The 19153-nt window shown below is 33.1% G+C and overlaps 1 protein-coding gene across 3 annotated transcripts in view; it reads right to left on the bottom strand.

Annotated features, from left to right (window-relative positions):
• The window catches only part of LOC149799844 (guanine nucleotide exchange factor DBS-like), a 202679-nt gene that overhangs the window by 33451 nt on the left and 150075 nt on the right, over positions 1-19153 (bottom strand). For all 3 annotated transcript variants that reach the window (XM_089959262.1, XM_089959263.1, XM_089959265.1), the window contains 6 exons: positions 14329-14520; positions 9023-9214; positions 7260-7496; positions 2998-3179; positions 1711-1777; positions 86-201 (listed from right to left, as the gene is read on the bottom strand). In XM_089959262.1, coding sequence (XP_089815388.1) covers positions 86-201; positions 1711-1777; positions 2998-3179; positions 7260-7496; positions 9023-9214; positions 14329-14520 — 986 coding nt within the window. The remainder of the gene's footprint in view (positions 1-85; positions 202-1710; positions 1778-2997; positions 3180-7259; positions 7497-9022; positions 9215-14328; positions 14521-19153) is intronic.

Raw genomic sequence — 19153 nt, 5'->3', positions numbered from 1 at the left:
ATTGTTCAGCACGTTAAAATATTTTGCTAAATTATTTGTAAACAAATTAAATAGATTAAATTATTTACTGACATGTGATACTTACTCATGGTGGAATTTATAAATCTGATCAAGGTTGGAGAACAGGACTTCTTTTTTATTAAAAAGTTCCTCTGGCATTAGATGCTGCATTGTCCTATTGTCCATCTCACAATAATAACCCTGTTGTAAAAATTAAACAGAAACAAATTTACAGTCTAATATTACATTTAACATTATTCACTGTACCTTACAGGAAGACAAAAGGTTTGTTTTTAAATTAATTTTAATAACTTTTTTCCTCTATAACATACTATTATGGAATAGATGGTTATATCAGATCTGATCCCAAATCTCAACTGTGCATAAAATAAATCATTTTTATATATTAACTGTATCAAAAATGTTGTAGCTGTATAACTAGATACCAAGCATACGGATGCAAAAATATAAATAAACACAAAAATATAAATAAACACAAAAATATAAAATAAACACAAAAATATAAATAAACACAAAAATATAAAATAAACACAAAAATATCTATAAAACCAAAAATATCAATAAACACAAAAATATCAATAAACACAAAAATATCAATAAACACAAAAATATAAAATAAACAAAAATATCAATAAACACAAAATATAAATAAACACAAAAATATAAAATAAACACAATATATAAATAAACATAATATAAAATAAACACAAAAATGTCAATAAACACAAAAATATCAATAAACACAAAACTATAAATAAGCACAAAAATATAAACACAAATAAGCACAAAAATAAAAATAAACACAAAACTATAAATAAGCAGAAGAATATAAATAAACAAAAATATAAATAAGCACAAGATAATCTCAGTGATATGCAATAATGAAGACTTCTTAAAAGTTCATGGCACACAATTGAAAATTAAAGCATCATGGCATGGGAAACTTAAAATACTCTTGTTCAAACAGTCTTTGTACAGATATCTGTCAGTATCACATACTTTCTTTCTTTCTTTCAAGTAGATATTAAAATTATTTCACTAAGAAATATTACAGTAATAGCTTTATTCCTTTCTTACTCAGCCAAAAATGAAAACTGGTTTTTATCAATGAAGCATGAAAAGTAGGTCACAGTGGCCTACTTATGACACAGTCTCACATACTTCCCAGGATCCAAGCACAGATTTCACAAATGTAAAAACAAGACTGTTTTGAGAAGATTCCCTAAATGTAAAATTTGTATATGATCACCGAAGTATCCAAATTAGGTCACAGTGTACTACTTACTCCTCATGCTTCATGCACAAATCAGCTTTCATTACTACAGAGGCAACAGTATCTAAGGTACTGACTTAAAAAAAGAAGGTACCCATATGCCAACAGTAATGCTGATGATGTGATGATGTAGACAGATGACTGCAACATCACGGTTAAAGCATAAGCTCTCTGGCACTTAGTGCAGATGAACTAACAAAGTTAGGATTAGTTTTTTTAGGTTCATCAAAAGTGTCAAAGCTTCTGTCACATGCTATGTCCCTCATGTTAACCAAGGTTAGATGTACTTTACGTATAAAGATTTTCAATACGTTCAACACAAAATCTTAACATTGCCCCTAGTACTGCTGTTTTATGCCAGCAAAAAATGTCAATTTATCTATCTGCTATTGTAAACAAGACAAAATTGTACTCACCCGAAGAATATCATGCATTTCCTGGACATATGTTGTCTCTGTTTCAATTAGTTCATTCAAAACATGCCTGAAACAATATCATTCAAATGTAAGTAAGGACTGATGATTTTGAAATCAATGACCACCTACTTCATAATTTAAAAACTAAATTATTTTTGGTAATTTGTATGCACAACTATTTAAAAAACAAAATGCATAGAACTTTAACAAAGGTAAGGCAACTTTGAAATCAGTAACCTCCTACTTCATGATTTCCTCAAAAATATATTAGGACTCAGATTTATAAAGACTGCTACTAAATATGACAGCATAGAATATAAAATAATAATAATAACTGCATAACACAAGTACAGCATTCCCTTACTATAATATTATTCATGTAGGCCACAAGAATGGACTGCTGTATAGTCATGGTCACCAAATAGAGATATTTTATGCATAAACTTTACCATTAAAAAATAAAATGGGTTAACCATACCCTCCTTATAAAAGGGACTGTGTTATACTGAGGTTCTTTCAGTGAATGGATACTGTAAGCCCTATATATGTTTGAACCCCTTAAAAACTGAATATCATCTTGCCTTGCATGTTTCAAAGTATATATCGTATGCATGATAAGAGTTTCTGAATATCTAAATGAGCTTTTAGGTGTTCTCATAATAACATTTGTTTTCTAATATGTCGAGCATTTTGCGATTTCATCTGAGATATTTCTTGTAAAAGAGTTTACTTTTTGATTTAATATTACCTTTTTAAGTAAAGAAAAGCAGTAGCTCACATGAAATTTCCATTAATCACATTTAGTGTTTCATGCAAGTGAGATACTGTGATCAACATGCACATGACATACTGTGTTCAACATGTAAGTGACATACTGTTTTCAACAACTCTGAATGTTCCATAAAGTAACATCTAATACTTGTCTTTATTTTCTATACTGATATAATTTTAAAGTCAATAAATTATTTCAACAGCATGTCAGCTTAAGGTAAGTTGCTATTTTCAAACTTACAATCCTGCTATAGCTACAACACTGTTATGAGATTTTTTGTTCATGTTTATATATGGAAATAGTCTGGTACCCTAAATGTTTTCTTCAACTCAAATGAGATACCAATGAAATAAAAATAGGGGATACAGACCAGCAATGGAACCAAATTGGATCACATGCTGTGTGCACAATCAATCATTTTCAAGACTGAATAAACTTTCAGTTTGTTTTCTATCTTAATAACAAAAATACTTAAGAAATGTGAGTTTAATTATGTAAACACCAGCAATATTTACCTGCGTTTGGCTTGCAATGACTCTGTTGACTCAGATGTTGTACTAGAGCTGGAATTTGACACGGCAGAAGCCATGGAATTACGCATCCCATTTGTGTCGATACTTTCACTACTTCCCATCATGCCTCTGGGGGAACGGCCAGGTGGCAGTGGCGGTCGTGGATGCTGAATATCCACCCGTAGCTAGAAAAGAAAAAATGCACAAGTTACCTACAGGTCATTACATTCGGACTTCAGGGGTCCAATTTAAACCTTTGCCATAAGTAATGTTGAATAAAGCTGCTTCATGAATGTAATATTTATTGCAACTATTTCATTGATTTCCATATCTGGGATGCTAGTCTGCCGTCCAAGCTAAATGTTCTCTCCAGCAATTAGTAATTCAAATCCCAGAATTGAAATGAACATGATTTAAGGTCTGATTCACAACCAAATTTTGGTAGTCTGCCATCCTTCTGACTGTCCCTCTTCCCTTACATGAACTAGTTTGGATTAATGAAAATAAATGGGGATCCATGAAAGGGAAGGAGCTCCTTGTAAATGAAACTGGTAACCATCCTTAATAGTGGAAAGGGCCCACACATTGTCCGTGATACCAACAAAGCCTCAGAAAAGAGGACTAGTCAGGCACCTATTGGGATTCTGGGAATATGATGCAGAAGTAGGTGAAACTCAAGATCAAGGAGGAGTTTGACAACTTCCTCCATTTGCCTCTATGACCCCCTCATCTAGCAAAGAACAGGCAGCAGTGTTTTGAGCTAGAGCTGAATGTGCAGCCATTGGAGTTGTCTCTGTTAAGAATGAAGTTGTAGTGTTAAGAATGAAGTTGTCTCTGTTAAGAATGAAGTTGTCTCTGTTAAGAAAATAGGTCCCATTGGTTGATCAGGGAAGGTGTGCATCTTGGCCAATGTCAATGGGCACATAGTTGTGGGCAGGGAGCCAAACAGGGGCCTTAATTCAGATAAGTTTCTTGATAATGAGGCCCAAGGTAAAATATAATTTTTTCCATGCAATCCTTCAGAACTTATCAAGCAGAAACCCAATTCATAATGTTAGGTAAAACTTAAAGTCAAACAGGGACAACAACTCATGTAAGAAAATCAAACTTAACTTATGTACTCATGCCAAATATCATATCAATCAGTTATCTTTTAAATGTTATCAAGCAGAAATTAATTTTGTGAAATAGAGACAGACAAGCATAGACATATGCCAGACCTATTTTAGTCTGTGAAATCTATACAAACATAGGCAAATACCAGGATTATTCAAGTATCTGCTATGGAGGGATTCATGCTAACTTCTTCTTAATAGTACCTTGAAGGGACCGATGCTCTCCTGTCCAAATGGAATTTCCAGGAATTCAAGATAAGACAACAAAAAAATTGGTTTTTTTTAAGATGGCCACTGTTGCAGCCATATTGGAGGTCAGATCTGCACCATTTTCATTTGGGACCAACTAACCATCACAAGAAGTCTTCTGGTGAAGACCTCAAGTGGATATGACTTTAAGTTCAGCAAAAGTAGTGGCACAAATTTTGTTAACGATCAGCTAGACCATGGGAGAAATGTGTGTGTAAAGTTCATGTCAGTCTTCCAAATAGTTTAAGAGCAGTCGTAAATAAAAAATAACTGGTGCTAATGAAGAGGTGGATGACAGATGAAGGATTATGGAGAAAATGTCATCCCACAAGCTCTTCTGGTCTATGACAAGTAGAGCTACAAACACTTTTAAAAAATCAACTAAATGAACAAATATGCTTATATTTGTAATCCTACCTCTGTTAACTTTAACACATTCCCACCCCATCCTTTTTTCAAATGGAGGTGGAATTCCACCCCCACCCCCAAGAAAAGTTTAAGTTCTAAAATATACCTTGCACATGGGACATCATACAGATACAATGGGATGGATGAACATGGAAACTATAAACTCCCTTATAAGACTGACTATTATGGGACATCATGGATAACACTATAAACCCTCTTATAAGACTGACTATTATGGGACATCATACAGATATAATGGGATGGATGAACATGGATACTATAAACCCCCCTAATAAGACTGACTATTATGGGATATCATGGATAACACTACAAACCCTCTTATAAGACTGACTATTACGGCACATCATACAGATACAATGGGATGGATGAACATGGATAACAATAAAAAAAGACTTATAAGACTGACTATTATGGGACATCATACAGAAACAATGGGATGGATAAACATGGATACACTATAAACCCTCTTACAAGACTGACTATTATGGGACATCATACAGATACAATGTGATTACTAACATGGATAACACTATAAACCCCTTTATAAAACTATTAGAAAGACTTTGATTTTGTTGATCATGAAATTCTGCTGCAAAAGTTGAACTGCCACAGGGTCGATAATCCTTCTTTAAATTGGTTTAGATCATACCTAAACCAAAGGTCTCAGCAAGTAAGCATTGGCAATATCAGCTCTCAAACTCACACTATTCATTCAGGGGTCCCTGAAGGCTCAGTTTTGGGCCCTATTCTCTTCCTTACCTATATCAATGATCTACCATCAAATAATGAAACCTTGTATACATCTAGTTCTGATACTGAAATTATCCAAATGAGATTAAACTCAGACCTTATTAGAGTCCAAAACTGGGCACAATAAAATAAGATGATAATTAATGAAGGTAAAACAAAATGTATGATTTTGGGGACATCACAAAAGCTACACAAGTCAGGGAACCCAGAACTATCTCTTGCAATAAATAATCATCAGTTAGAAAATGTTAAACATGAAAAGCTTGTAGGTGTGACTGTAGATAAATATTTATTATGGAATGACCATATTGATAAGCTTTGTAAAACAGTCATCCAAAATTGCCCTTCTCAGCAGAATCAAGAAATATTTACCTATATAGGAAACTCGAAATCTGTACTACAAGTCATATATTCTTCCAAATATGGATTATTGTTCAAATGTATGAGGAAACTGTGCTAAATCTGAGCTTGACAGGAGTTATAAACTTCAGAAACAAGCAACACATATAATATTAGATGCATCTGTTGGCCATCCCTCAAAAGCATTATTTACAGAACTCAAATGGTTCACAATATATGACAGGATAGATTTTCACAAGGCAGTTGTTTTATATAAATGTTTACATGGAACTGCACCAGAGTATCTTCAGGACTTACTCAGGCCTTTTTCAACACAATACCAGTTGAGATCAATATCACATGGAAACCTTCTAGCACAAAAACCAAGAACAGAGCAATTTAAAAAGAGTTTCCAATACTCTGGTACGGTTCTGTAGAACAAGCTTCCACTACATGTAAAATCTGCTGAAAAATTAGAGTATTTAAGAAAAGATATCATGAGCATGTATGTGTTTCTAATAGATAATGGAATTTAGTATTTTATTACTAAACATGTTAAAATAAACAGTAATTATTGCTATCTTCATGTAATGTGCATTGTTATACTCTCCTTAAAAGGGCCTCAAGGGAGAATAGTCCTTGACTAATAAGTCACTCTCTATAAATAAAGCATTATTATTATTATTATTATTATCATTATTGGGTCCCCGAGTGGCCGAGTGGTCTAAAGCGCTCTCCGTTACAGATCACTGCCATCTCACCTCTGTCTGTGTTAGTTCAAGTCTCAGATTCAGCCAATGTGGGTATGTGAGAAAGCTTGCCAGTAGCTTCTCGTGGGTTGGTGGTTCTTTCCCGGGTTTTCCCGGGTTCTTCCTCCACCATTAATACTGGCTGCCATGTGTAGCCTATCTTGTGCTGAAAAATGGCGTTAAACCCTACAACAACAATTATTATTATTATTATTATTATTATTATTGTATTATTGTTATTATTATGATACAGATAATGGGATGGACGAACATGGATAACACTATAAACCCCCATCCACCCAATACAGCAGGGACACAATTAAAAGATTATTTATTTAGTGATTATTTTGCTAAAATTGTCAATAAACTGAGCAAAGAAGTATGAATTGTTCCTGCATTTATAAAATATATACCTTTTATCAGTTCCAGGTTTACAAATACTCAAAGAATTTGAGATGAACGATGTTTTTCAATGATTTCCAGAAAGGAATGTTTCAGCACACCATGCAAAATTAGAATTTAATCAATCTTAGCTTTCTTTAATGAAAACTGAATTGGCTAGCATGCTTCATTGTTTACAAAATCATCCATTTGATATTATGCTTTCTTGAATAAATTAAAATCGCCATCTTACCCTTGCAGATTTTTCAATTGTTGGACCAGTTTTCTGTGAATTATCTCCTGCCTCTTTTCGCTTCTTAATATCATATTCTGGTACAGTAGTCTGACCCCTAGAGGTTGCCACTATCTCTGGATGAACTGGTTGCACAGGACGAATGTGCCTGGCAATGTTTTTACACAAACTGTCTCGCCGCTTTGCACACATCGCTTGTACATCCTCTATCCTCTTCAAAACTTTCTGTACTGTTGCCTGAAAATATTTTTTAAGATTTTACTTAAAATTACATCCCAAAGCATTCTGAAAGTTGCCTAAATATAATTTAAAGTTGTACTAAATGTTCAAGTAAGAAAATATTTTCTGCACAGCCCGCAAAGATTTTTAGTTACGTTTTACTAGGTTACAATATTAATTGATGATGCAAATATCAATATATGTTCCTCTTGATCATGGCTTGAAAACAAAATGGAAAAAAAGAGCAGATAAAGCCTGAAACTTCCTTTTTTTTAAAAATGTCTTTTGTTATCTTTTTTGCAATTTTCATCCTACCTTTTCCAATATGCATGCAATAATAATAATAATAATAATAATAACAACAAGAACAACAACAACAATAATAATAATAATAATAATAATAATAATAATGACTTTATTTAAAGAGGGTGACACAAACAGTGATGTTTCTAGTGTGTGATTTTCAAAGGAACTGCAATTTAAACATGTCTAAACTTCTGTGAATACTTATACCACAACCCCTGGAAATTTAAAGTTATGAAGAAATGAGTGAAGAAATCATGATTCTATAAAAACCAATTGCTCCACAGAACCCAATAACCGACCTATGTGCACTGATGTATGAACACTACCTGACTTGTAAAGAGTGTCATAAAAAGCTTCCACACAAAACTTTTACATTGTGGATAATAACAATAAGGAATGCTGTCACAAGCACAAAATGACACTTTATTTCACCATGCTAATGCAGGTGAGACAATAATCTCACAAAGAGAGTAACTGCACTGGTTCAGGTACCTTAGGTGGCAAAGTGCCCAACTAGAGATAAGCAGGTTCCAGGTCTGAACCCTGGAATGACAATGTTTTTGTTACCAGCAGTGGAAGCATGCAATACAGACCTATTATACTCATTCCAGTTTGACCATCAGCTTTGGTAGATCTGCATGGTCATAGTTCATGAAGACACATGAATATGTCTTCCAAAAGCACATCACAAGAATGAGTCCTGGGATCAAGTTCCATTTGGGTTGTACATACTTTCCCCATGAGACATATGTTTGAACATTATCTTCCATAAAGAAAATCAAATGTTTTTGATAAAAAAATAATATTGTCCATTTTTAATGAGCAGCCACAAGTCTTCCATTACTTATCCTCTGAAATAATGTTCAAGTAATTAAGTTACCTCCCCTGAGTAAATAATGTAAAACAAAAGCAATAATTTCTAAACTCAGATTGTGCTAAACTATGCCAACTATTCTTAGAAATTGAGAAAGCAAGGAATCATTAGTTGAATACATTCTAAAAAATGTGCAAACCAGTAATTTCTTGATCGATAAATATTAACAAAGAACTGAGAAGAAGGTGGATAAAATAGGAAAAAAAGAGACAAAGTAATCGTTTGATTGGATTAATTTAACTCGGCCAATACAAGTTTAGTCAACTCCTGCATGAACTTCATGTTTACTTTAGAAATATACATTTTATGATTCAAAATTCTTAAATTCAATCATGCTGGCTGAAGCTATAAAATCAACCAGTACCCTTGAGTCTGCCGTCATGACACTGTCAAAAAGCTGTCTAAATTCCTTGGGATTGGTCAGTTTTAGCTCGCTGGTTGTTGTAAGAAAAGTGTCAATATCATGTATGGCCTTTTCTGCCCCTTGCTGTGTTTGAATTCGATCCAACTGCTGGCTTGCCAACATGTCCACACCATTTGTACACCATTTATTGGCCTGCAAAAAAGTATATTCAATTATTTATTTTACTGGCATGAGCTGAAAGTAAGGTGTAGACCAATTCCCAGCAGTCAAGGTGCAAGTATCTTCAATATTAATTCTTATTACAACAGATTTAACTCTTGTTTTACTGATATTTACTGACATATATTTTTTGCCTATTTAAACATGTTATATAAAATCTATTAGTTTTAGTGTGTGTTTGTGTTTTGGAATTTTTAAAGTAGCTTTAACACTTTTTCAGTCATGTCACTACAGTGTCTGTAGTGTGACAGTTTATAGTGATGTCTAGCACTGAGGCATCAAGCTGCAGACGTGTAGCATGTTGTCCCACCTAGTCACATTATTCTGACACCAGGCCAGCCAGTCCTAACACCTCTTAAAACTGAGTGCCAAGTGAGGCAGCTGCTAGTACCATTTTTGTAAGTCTTTGGTATGACTTGGCTTGGATTCCAACCCATCTGAGGTGGATGCTCAAACCACGAAACCACAGAAGCAGTTTCAAGGAGATGTATCAATTACCGTTATTTTCTACTGATATGCCCATGCTTCGTGACAAGTTGAATTCCCCCATGAACGTTTACAAAGTTCTGGGTCAGTTTAAAGAAAGAAAGATTTCCTGATAATAAACCTATCTCCTTCTTTCAATAACTTGACATTCCAACATCTTCATGGAAGAAATAATGTACTATAAGAAAATCACAAGAATATTTGTAAATATACATAAGTAAGTATAAACACAAAAATATGAAGACATATTAAATGATTCTCATCAAATAAGTGAAGGAAATTATGTAGCAAAGTACTACTACATATCTTTTTCTGTTTCATTTTTACTAATGTGAAAAACAGATCTGACTCATTTCAATGTGGTACATGCATAATAAGAATGGAGTGCTATGCTATGGGGCTTTACAATGTTAGTAACCAATAAGTGTATTCCTTTCTGTCAAGGTGTCCTTCTAATTAAGATCTAAATGATACCTTTTAATTCTGTTTCAAAGATATTCATAACTTTTTATTATAATCCCATGACAGCCAGTATTGATTGTAAATTCCTCATTTTCTCTTATTACACAATCTTTGCTCAACTCATCTTTGCCCTAAAGATATATGCCTGGTATTGGGTCAAAACTGAACATTTATATTTAGACATGGGGCCATAGAGAAGAGCAGGTGTGGTGGGATGGGATGGGGGTGGCGACTGAGTCTACTAAAATGTCAAAAGCGTTTGTGATAGGTGGGTGAGTGTGGAGTACATCCATTTCGTCCAACTTCTCTGCAATAAATCTGCAACTGCATGTTGCTTGAATCATGTGTAAATGCACAAATGATTCTTCCTTTCCAATACAGAAAACAGATTTGTCTTCACCTTTAATATTTAGAACATCAGACAGCTGCTACATGTGAACTGTCTGACGTCATTATTAAATGAAGGAACCATCTGCTGTTTGTCTGACACAACGTGCTACTTTCCAAATGGAGACTTTTGTTATGAGACTTTTCAGATTATGAACAGCTGTTACATAATGGTGATAAAACTCCCTTGAGTGCCCTAAGGAAATAAAATGGTCTGCAATTAAGAAACAAAATGGGAAAAATTCAAGTGAGAAACACATTGAATTCATAATATTTTTGCAGGTACCAATTACTGTCGCTTCACAACACAATTATTTTAAGTTTTGGACCTTTAAAGTTTTGTTTCTTTTAAGCAACACAACCATAAAAATCTGCATCAGTTGGTACTGTATGAATATATACTGGCTTATAGACCTGGCACAACTGCAAACAAGACACACCCAAATTTACCACTGTATAATGAGCCACCAGATCTGAGTCTATGTTGTTTGTTCTACTAATTAGTCCTGGCAAGCTGCATAGATCTAGATGTCAGCACATTATGTGATGGCAGATCTACGTCTATACAGTTCACACTTGGATCCGACTTGTAAGTGAATAAAGATGGTTTGTGGTTAGTCCTTTTTATTTCAATCAACCAAGTAACAAAATTAGACTGGAACAAAATTAAACTGGAACTAATTTATGACCAAAATAAATCACTCCAAGTCTCTTCATTACAACATCATTACAGTTCTAAGACAGGCATGGTCATGAGTCCCATTTTATTATTCAGTATTAGCATTATACTTCATTATAAGACAGTATACCCTATGGATCCCATGGACAGCATTATAATGAGGGAATACTTTAACATGTACTTAGTTATAAGACAGTATACTCTATGGAGCCCAAATACAGCATTATAATGAGGGAATACTTTAACATGTACTTAGTTATAAGACAGTATACCATACATATCCCATGGACAGCATTGCAATAAGGGAATTTTAACATGTACTTAGTTATAAGACAGTATACCCTATGGATCCCATGGACAGCATTACAGTGAGGGAATACTCAACATGTACTTAGTTATAAGACAGTATACCCTACGGATCCTATGGACAGCATTGCAATGAGGGAACTTTAACATGTACTTAGTTATAAGATAGTATACTCTATGGATGCCATGGATATCATTAAAATGAGGGAATACTGTAACATGTACTTCATTATAAGACAGTATACTCTATGGCTTGCATGGACAGTGTTATAATGAGAGACTACTGTATCATTTACTTAATTATAAAGCATTTTCATTATAGGGCAGTATACTCTATAGTAGTTCCCATTGGCAGCATTAAGTTGAGAGAGTACTGTAGTGTCAATATTTAGGTGCTGACTAAAATTAGTTTGTATTATTAATCTGAGTATCCCCCAATCTGGGCAAAGAATGGTGCCTTTATGGTAATTAGTCTTGATGTGTATCTGATTAGTAGATGTTTATGAGTTAAATGATTTATTATGTATTTGTTGCATGTTACATTTTTTAGAATTAAATCAGATTTTCATTTCCCCTTCTGACCAAGATTGACAAAGTATACAATATTACTGACAATGAATTAAAAGTCTTCTTGCAATCAATGGTATCTACATTTAATACACTGATTGTAAAGTCCATAAATGCGTATTCACTTGGGCAACCAAAAGAGTACTATGTTGCACATGCTGCCAATATAATGCAATAAATCAGTAATGAAAACTTCACATTATTGTAAATTACAGTGTACTTACCTGTGCCAAAAAAAAAAATATATATATATATATATATATATATATATATATATATATATATATATATATATATATATATATATATATATATATATATATATATATATATATATATATATATGCTCTTTGGTCTGCAATTTTTTGTGCACATTTTTGTGGGGTGTACAAAATAATTAAAGGTTTTCAAAAAAAATACAGCCTAGGAAAAACGAGAGCAGATACATTCATATGTTGGCTCCATAACACATGTCATTTACTGAGTGAAGGAATAGACAGGGACAACAACAACAACACTGCATGACATTATGGAAATGTTTTACAAAGGGGCACATGTACATACTTTGCCTGTGCTAAGGAAATGTTTTACATTGCAATAAATAATAATTTCTTTGATGAGCATTGAAAATATATTTTTAACTCATGTTTTTTAACAGATTCATTGAGTCTTCTCTGCCTTCATTGCATTCTATGCTGAAATGCTTACATGAAGCAAGTAAAGAAAACTAAATGTTTTTCATATGGACCAGAAGATGTGAAGTTGCTGCAGTAGCTATTAATTTTCTTTTTAGCTCATTCTTAACTACACATAATTTTACAGCATTTTAAAGAAAAACAAAGTTCACAGCACAAAAAATTAAAAGACAAATATAATTATAATTTTTATTATTGATGGAGCAAAAATGTGAGGGCATGAAAAAAGACAATAAGTTATTGCGAGGTTTTTAATAGATGATCATTAATTAATTTTGTAGCTTTGATCTTGTTAACCGAATATTTGTAATCACTTAAGAATTAGAATCACCAGTATTTTTTGTCTGTTTGCACAAAGAATGTTTTCATGTTTGTTTTGTATGTGTATAACAAAGCTGAATTTGTCACACAAAGAAATGTTCAGGCTTAATACTATTGTCATTAAAGCTGTACGGATCAAACACACTCTTACTGTCCTAATACTAGTGTCATGAGGGTTGTAAAGATCAAATAAACTCTGACTGTCATAATAATAAGTGACATGAGAGTTTTAAAGATCAAACACCCTTACTGTCATGATACAAGTGTCATGAGATTTGTACATATCTAACACATTTTCACTGTCTTAATACTAGTGTCATGAGAGCTGTACGTATCTAACACATTTTTACTGTCTCAGTACTAGTGTCATGAGAGTTGTACCAATCAAACACACTCTATGCTGAAGTTCAGGGAAGCTGGGTAACTTGGTCAGTAGAGTGAGTGCTGGGTTCATAATGCAAGGGCCATAGGTTCAATACACAACTAGACCAGCATGGACTGGCTGCCTCAGTATGTCCTTGGCATAGGTATGTAACTGCAATTTTCCTGGCATGATGTAGCCAATAATGCCATTAAAACCAAGAAACACACAAAAACAAGACAAATTACAGCGTGATGCATATAGTGTTACTATTTCATAATGGTATGGGATCCATGACCATAATCCTCACATAACCAAAACAGTGTTATAATGAAGGGTCTTATAGTGAGGGAGTGATGCATGCAAAATGTTTTGCATTCACATGTGAATCAATAAGTCTAGTACAAACTGACAGAAGAAAGCTGATTTTGAGACTTTATCATCTTTTCTTCTCTCTTTCTCAAGAAAAGTTCAAACATTGCTGTTATACTGTTAACGAAATTCTAAAATACTTTCACACTTCCAAACTTTTTACATTTTTTCTTTGTATATACAGTAACCTTGTTTTTATTACAATCATTAAAAAATAACAAATTAAATAATTTAACATGTGCATTGTTCTCTCAAAATTACACATGTAGTGTTGTTGATGATGCAGAAAAACTGGAGATTTGATTTTTATGTCTTGGAAAAACTCAACAGTTTTTCCTTTTTTCCTGGACTGCTTGAAGTCCAGGCATGATCTGCATTTGTAGTTTTGTCTAAGTTTAAAACCTTTGTTTCAGTGAAGTCAAGAACACAGTCAAACAGACTCCTTAGTTACCTTATCAATTCTCTCCTGTAGGTCATGTGACTTAGTCAGTATTTCTCGCCTGCGTCGCACCAGCTGTTTGTATTGGTCACAAATGCGCTGCAGTTCAATGCATTTTGGCCGAATACTGTCCACTGCATAATGGTCATCCACAATTAGCTCTTCCCCATTTGTTCTCATCTTCTCACCATGTTCAATCTCCTTCTGCAACAAAAACGGAATCTGTTTACTTCACATGGTTCAGTTGTTAGGATTAAATACAGTAAATTCTCCAGCAAAGAACAATTCAAAATTGGCATTGTAAATAAGCTAAAGTGGCTTATACGAAATGATCAGACATCTATTTTAATAGTCTAGAGATATTTTCTATTATTTTAAAGGACAATGCCTATTTCATGAAAATTCGGAAATGTCTGGTTGTGTTCTATGAAGCTGAATGGTCTACCAATATATTTGTCATCAGCAATGTTGCAGGCACTTGGCTTGTATTACACGACAAATAATATTTACCAGAAGCCTTTATTGTGTTTTTACATTTTCAAGATTTCTTCACAAAACATTTCAACATTTTTGGGGGATTATTTGTTATTTGCCATGTTTTTGTGTGATTAATAATAAAATATAGAGGTCCAATTGGAAGTTTTCATTTAATTGAATTTTTAAATAGATATTGCAATTTAGATTCATGGAATAAAAGATGTATTTTTCCAAATGAGTTTTTAAAAACTTGATTGTGGAAATAAGACACTACATCACTCAGCTATTCCTTCTAAGCTTTGATTAATTTGACTAATAAAAAGTAAGCATAAATAATTCATATTTTCAGGATTATCTTCTGAAAACTCTTAGATAACTTCACCCTATAATAAGCAATGCCTTATATAACTTTACACAGTGACAGGCAACCCCTTTTAGAACACTTTTTCATCACAGCAACAATGACCCAAAAGGAAAAAAACTCTCTTTATTTAAATAAATTAATAAAAATAATAATAGTGACAGGCAACCCCTTTTAAAACACTTTTTCATCACAGCAACAATGACGCAAAAGGAGAAAATCTCTCTCAATTTAAATAAATGAATAAAAATAATAATAGTGACAGGCAACCCCTTTAAGAACACTTTTTCATCACAGCAACAATGACCCAAAAGAAGAAAAACTCTCTCAACTTAAATAAATTAATAAAAATAATAATAGTGACAGGCAACCCCTTTTAAAACACTTTTTCATCACAGCAACAATGACGCAAAAGGAGAAAAACTCTATCAATTTAAATAAATTAATAAAAATAATAATAGTGACAGGCAACCCCTTTTAGAACACTTTTTCATCATAGCAACAATGACGCAAAAGGAGAAAAACTCTCTCAATTTAAATTAATTAATAAAAATAATAATAGTGACAGGCAACCCCTTTTAGAACACTTTTTCATCACAGCAACAATGACCCAAAAGAAGAAAAACTCTCTCAATTTAAATTAATTAATACAAATAATAATAGTGACAGGCAACCCCTTATAAAACACTTTTTCATCACAGTGGCAATGACCCAAAAGGAGAAAAACTCTCTCAATTTAAACTAATTAATACAAATAATAATAGTGACAGGCAACCCCTTTTAAAACACTTTTTCATCATAGCAACAATGACCCAAAAGGAGAAAAACTCTCTCAATTTAAATTAATTAATACAAATAATAATAGTGACAGGCAACCCCTTTTAAAACACTTTTTCATCACAGCGGCAATGACCCAAAAGGAAAAAAACTCTCTCAATTTAAATAAATTAATAATAATAATAATGACAACTTTATTTAAAGAGGGTAACACAATTAGCCAAAGAACTCATCTACCTTGAGGTCCTCATACAAAGGAACTTATTTAGATACACACAAGGAATCTGTGGAATGTGTTTTCTTTTCTGAAGCACGCAATGTTTTGACAAATTCTAACTTTACCTGACATACAAAAAATATGTAACAGTACTTAAAGAAACTTAACATCGACTAAAAAGTACAAAATGCTATTGTCATCAAATAACATAGACTAATAATAAGCACAATGATACTGTCATCCGATAACACTGACCACTAGGTACAATGCTAATGTCTTTAGATAACATCAACTACCAGATACAATGCTATGTCATTAGACAACTGATAGGAATGTTGTGCTATTGTTGTGCCATTGTTAACACAGGCAGGAAAAAAATTTTTGATTGGAAAACACTTATGTCCACACTGTTGTAATGTTGCGAGTGGACCAAAAGAGTTTCAGTAAAAAAAAAAATTGAAACTTTTGAAGAAAAAATTAAAAATTGCTGAAACTTGAATCAGGTAATCTATATATCCATACAAATTTAATTTGTTTACCTCAAGTGGTTTCTAACTGAGACTGCAAACAAGATTTTCCATCCCCCCAAAAAAGTTAAGGTCCAATGAGTCCTGAAATATGGCCTACAGATCTATTCCAGTCATCTACATCTGAATATAAACATGCCTATCCCAATATTAAAATTTAATAACTTTACATTTCTGAATGATCATGATCAAACTTAGATTCCTCCATAAAGACCTATCCTTGATGCATGATCTGTGTGTTTTCAATTCCACGCCTAAAGAATAAAGTTCCTAATTTCACTTATAAGTGTTCCAAAGTCAAGTAAGTAAAAGAACTGAAATTAAACCAATCAAATGTTTTGTGTACTTTTTCAGGTAGAATAAGTTCAAAAGACTCCTTTTACTAAAATTTTACTTTTTATTATCAACTAACCCATGTACATGTATATATCCATTCTACTTTAAGCTAAATCATTTCTAGACTGGTTCCCTTTTGTCTAAATAATTAGTACCACAAGTCCATGAGTTGGAATGGTTTATTAGCTTTTGTGACATCAACAAACAACATAGATCCTGATCAGCCATTACATGGTGTTTTTTCTACTAATTCATCCAAACAAACTGCATAAACACAGATTTATCAGAGCATTATGGCAGATCTGGATCTATGCAGCCTGCACTTATATGCAAGCAGAGACGCATGCAGTAGTTATAACATAATATGCCCAAGACTGGTGTAATAAATTTTTCAACAAAAAAAAGGTGTGGATCATCATCAAGCCTCCCCCCCCCATGCTAGGTTAACTAAATATTTTTGCCAAATTTATACATTAATTAAACCCTGAGAGGAACATTTTAATTTTTTTTCAAAAAGGAATGGGTGAGCATTTAATCAGAAAAAGGTTGTTTAAATGAATTACCATAAATCACAACATTTTAGTGAAATTAGTGAGCAAGCTTAATTTCGTTTCAATGTTGTGGCAAAAATATGTGCATGGTTCAAATGTCAATGACTACAAGGACCAATCATTATGGCAGCTTGTAACCAGAGTTAATGTTTAGTAGCCATCGTTTCATGTCATATATGGAAATATAATATATTGTACCAATGACTGAACAAATAGACTGGTGGAAGTTATATCACTGGCATTTAAATTGTCTATCATTTTATCTGAACAGTCAGTAGGAGTTAATATTATGTGTGGCTTTTAATCCTTTGTGTCAAAATAAATCTGCTACACTTCATTTCATATGCCCTGTATAACAACACACATTGATTGAGTTAATGCAAGGTACTAGCGCCACAATAAATACAAATATGCCCACCAGAAATTTGCTGAAATTCTATTCACTGCTATGCTGAAATTACAAAATTTAGTAATGCTAAAATATAATGATTTACAATAAATATTTACCAATTTTTAAAAGATGGGGTCATTATTAGGTAGGTGCTATCACGGAGAATTACAATATACAACTGCACCTAAAGTGGCCTCATTAAACTTACACGTGGTCATTTTGGTCACTCAATACACCGATGATGGTCAGTAATGCACTTTTAACAAATGACCACCTTTTTTGTCTGTAATTTTCATAAGCTTTTTAGTTGTTGTTGTTGTTATGGGGTTTAACGCCATTTTTCAGCACACGATAGGCGATACATGGCAGCCAGTATTAATGGTGGAGGAAGTACCCGGGAAAACCCCAGAAAGAACCACCAACCCACGAGAAGCTACTGGCAAGCTTTCTCACATACCCACAATGGCTGAATTCAAGACTCAAACTGACACAGACAGAGGTGAGATGGCAGTGATCCATAACGGAGAGCGCTTTAGCCCACTTGGCCACTCAGGACCCCAAAAGCTTTTTAGTATTTTATTTCATATGTGCAAGTAATTATGTATAAGAAAATTATCATTCTTTTAGGCACTACAATTTTGAAAATATTTATTATAAGAAAATAATTTTGGCATCAAAATTTAGAGGCTAAAAAATAATTATAATTTGTATGGGTTTCTGGTGTTGAAAAATTACAAAGAATACCGTATGGAGAAATAAATATACAACTGTGACTACTATAACTTGATATCACTTTGATTACCTTCATAATGCAGACATTTCACATTTTGATTACCTTTATAATGCAGACATTTCACATTTTGATTACCTTTTTAATGCTGACATTTCACACTTCACCACAATACTCTTAGGTATCAGGATCACTTCAGGCTTTTCCAAAGCACAACCACCTTGAAGTGTTTCCATATACACAATGGTCAGATTAATGTACAATCAATGGTCAGATTAATGTACAATCAATGGTCAGATTAATGTACAATCAATGGTCAGATTAATGTACAATCAATGGTCAGATTAATGTACAATCAATGGTCAGATTAATGTACAATCAATGGTCAGATTAATGTACAATCAATGGTCAGATTAATGTACAATCAATGGTCAGATTAATGTACAATCAATGGTCAGATTAATGTACAA

The sequence above is a fragment of the Sinohyriopsis cumingii genome, chromosome 5 (genome assembly GCF_028554795.1).
Source record: "Sinohyriopsis cumingii isolate HCF-2022 chromosome 5, ASM2855479v2, whole genome shotgun sequence".
Taxonomy (NCBI): domain Eukaryota; kingdom Metazoa; phylum Mollusca; class Bivalvia; order Unionida; family Unionidae; genus Sinohyriopsis; species Sinohyriopsis cumingii.
This window is presented reverse-complemented; position numbering and strand designations above follow the sequence as displayed.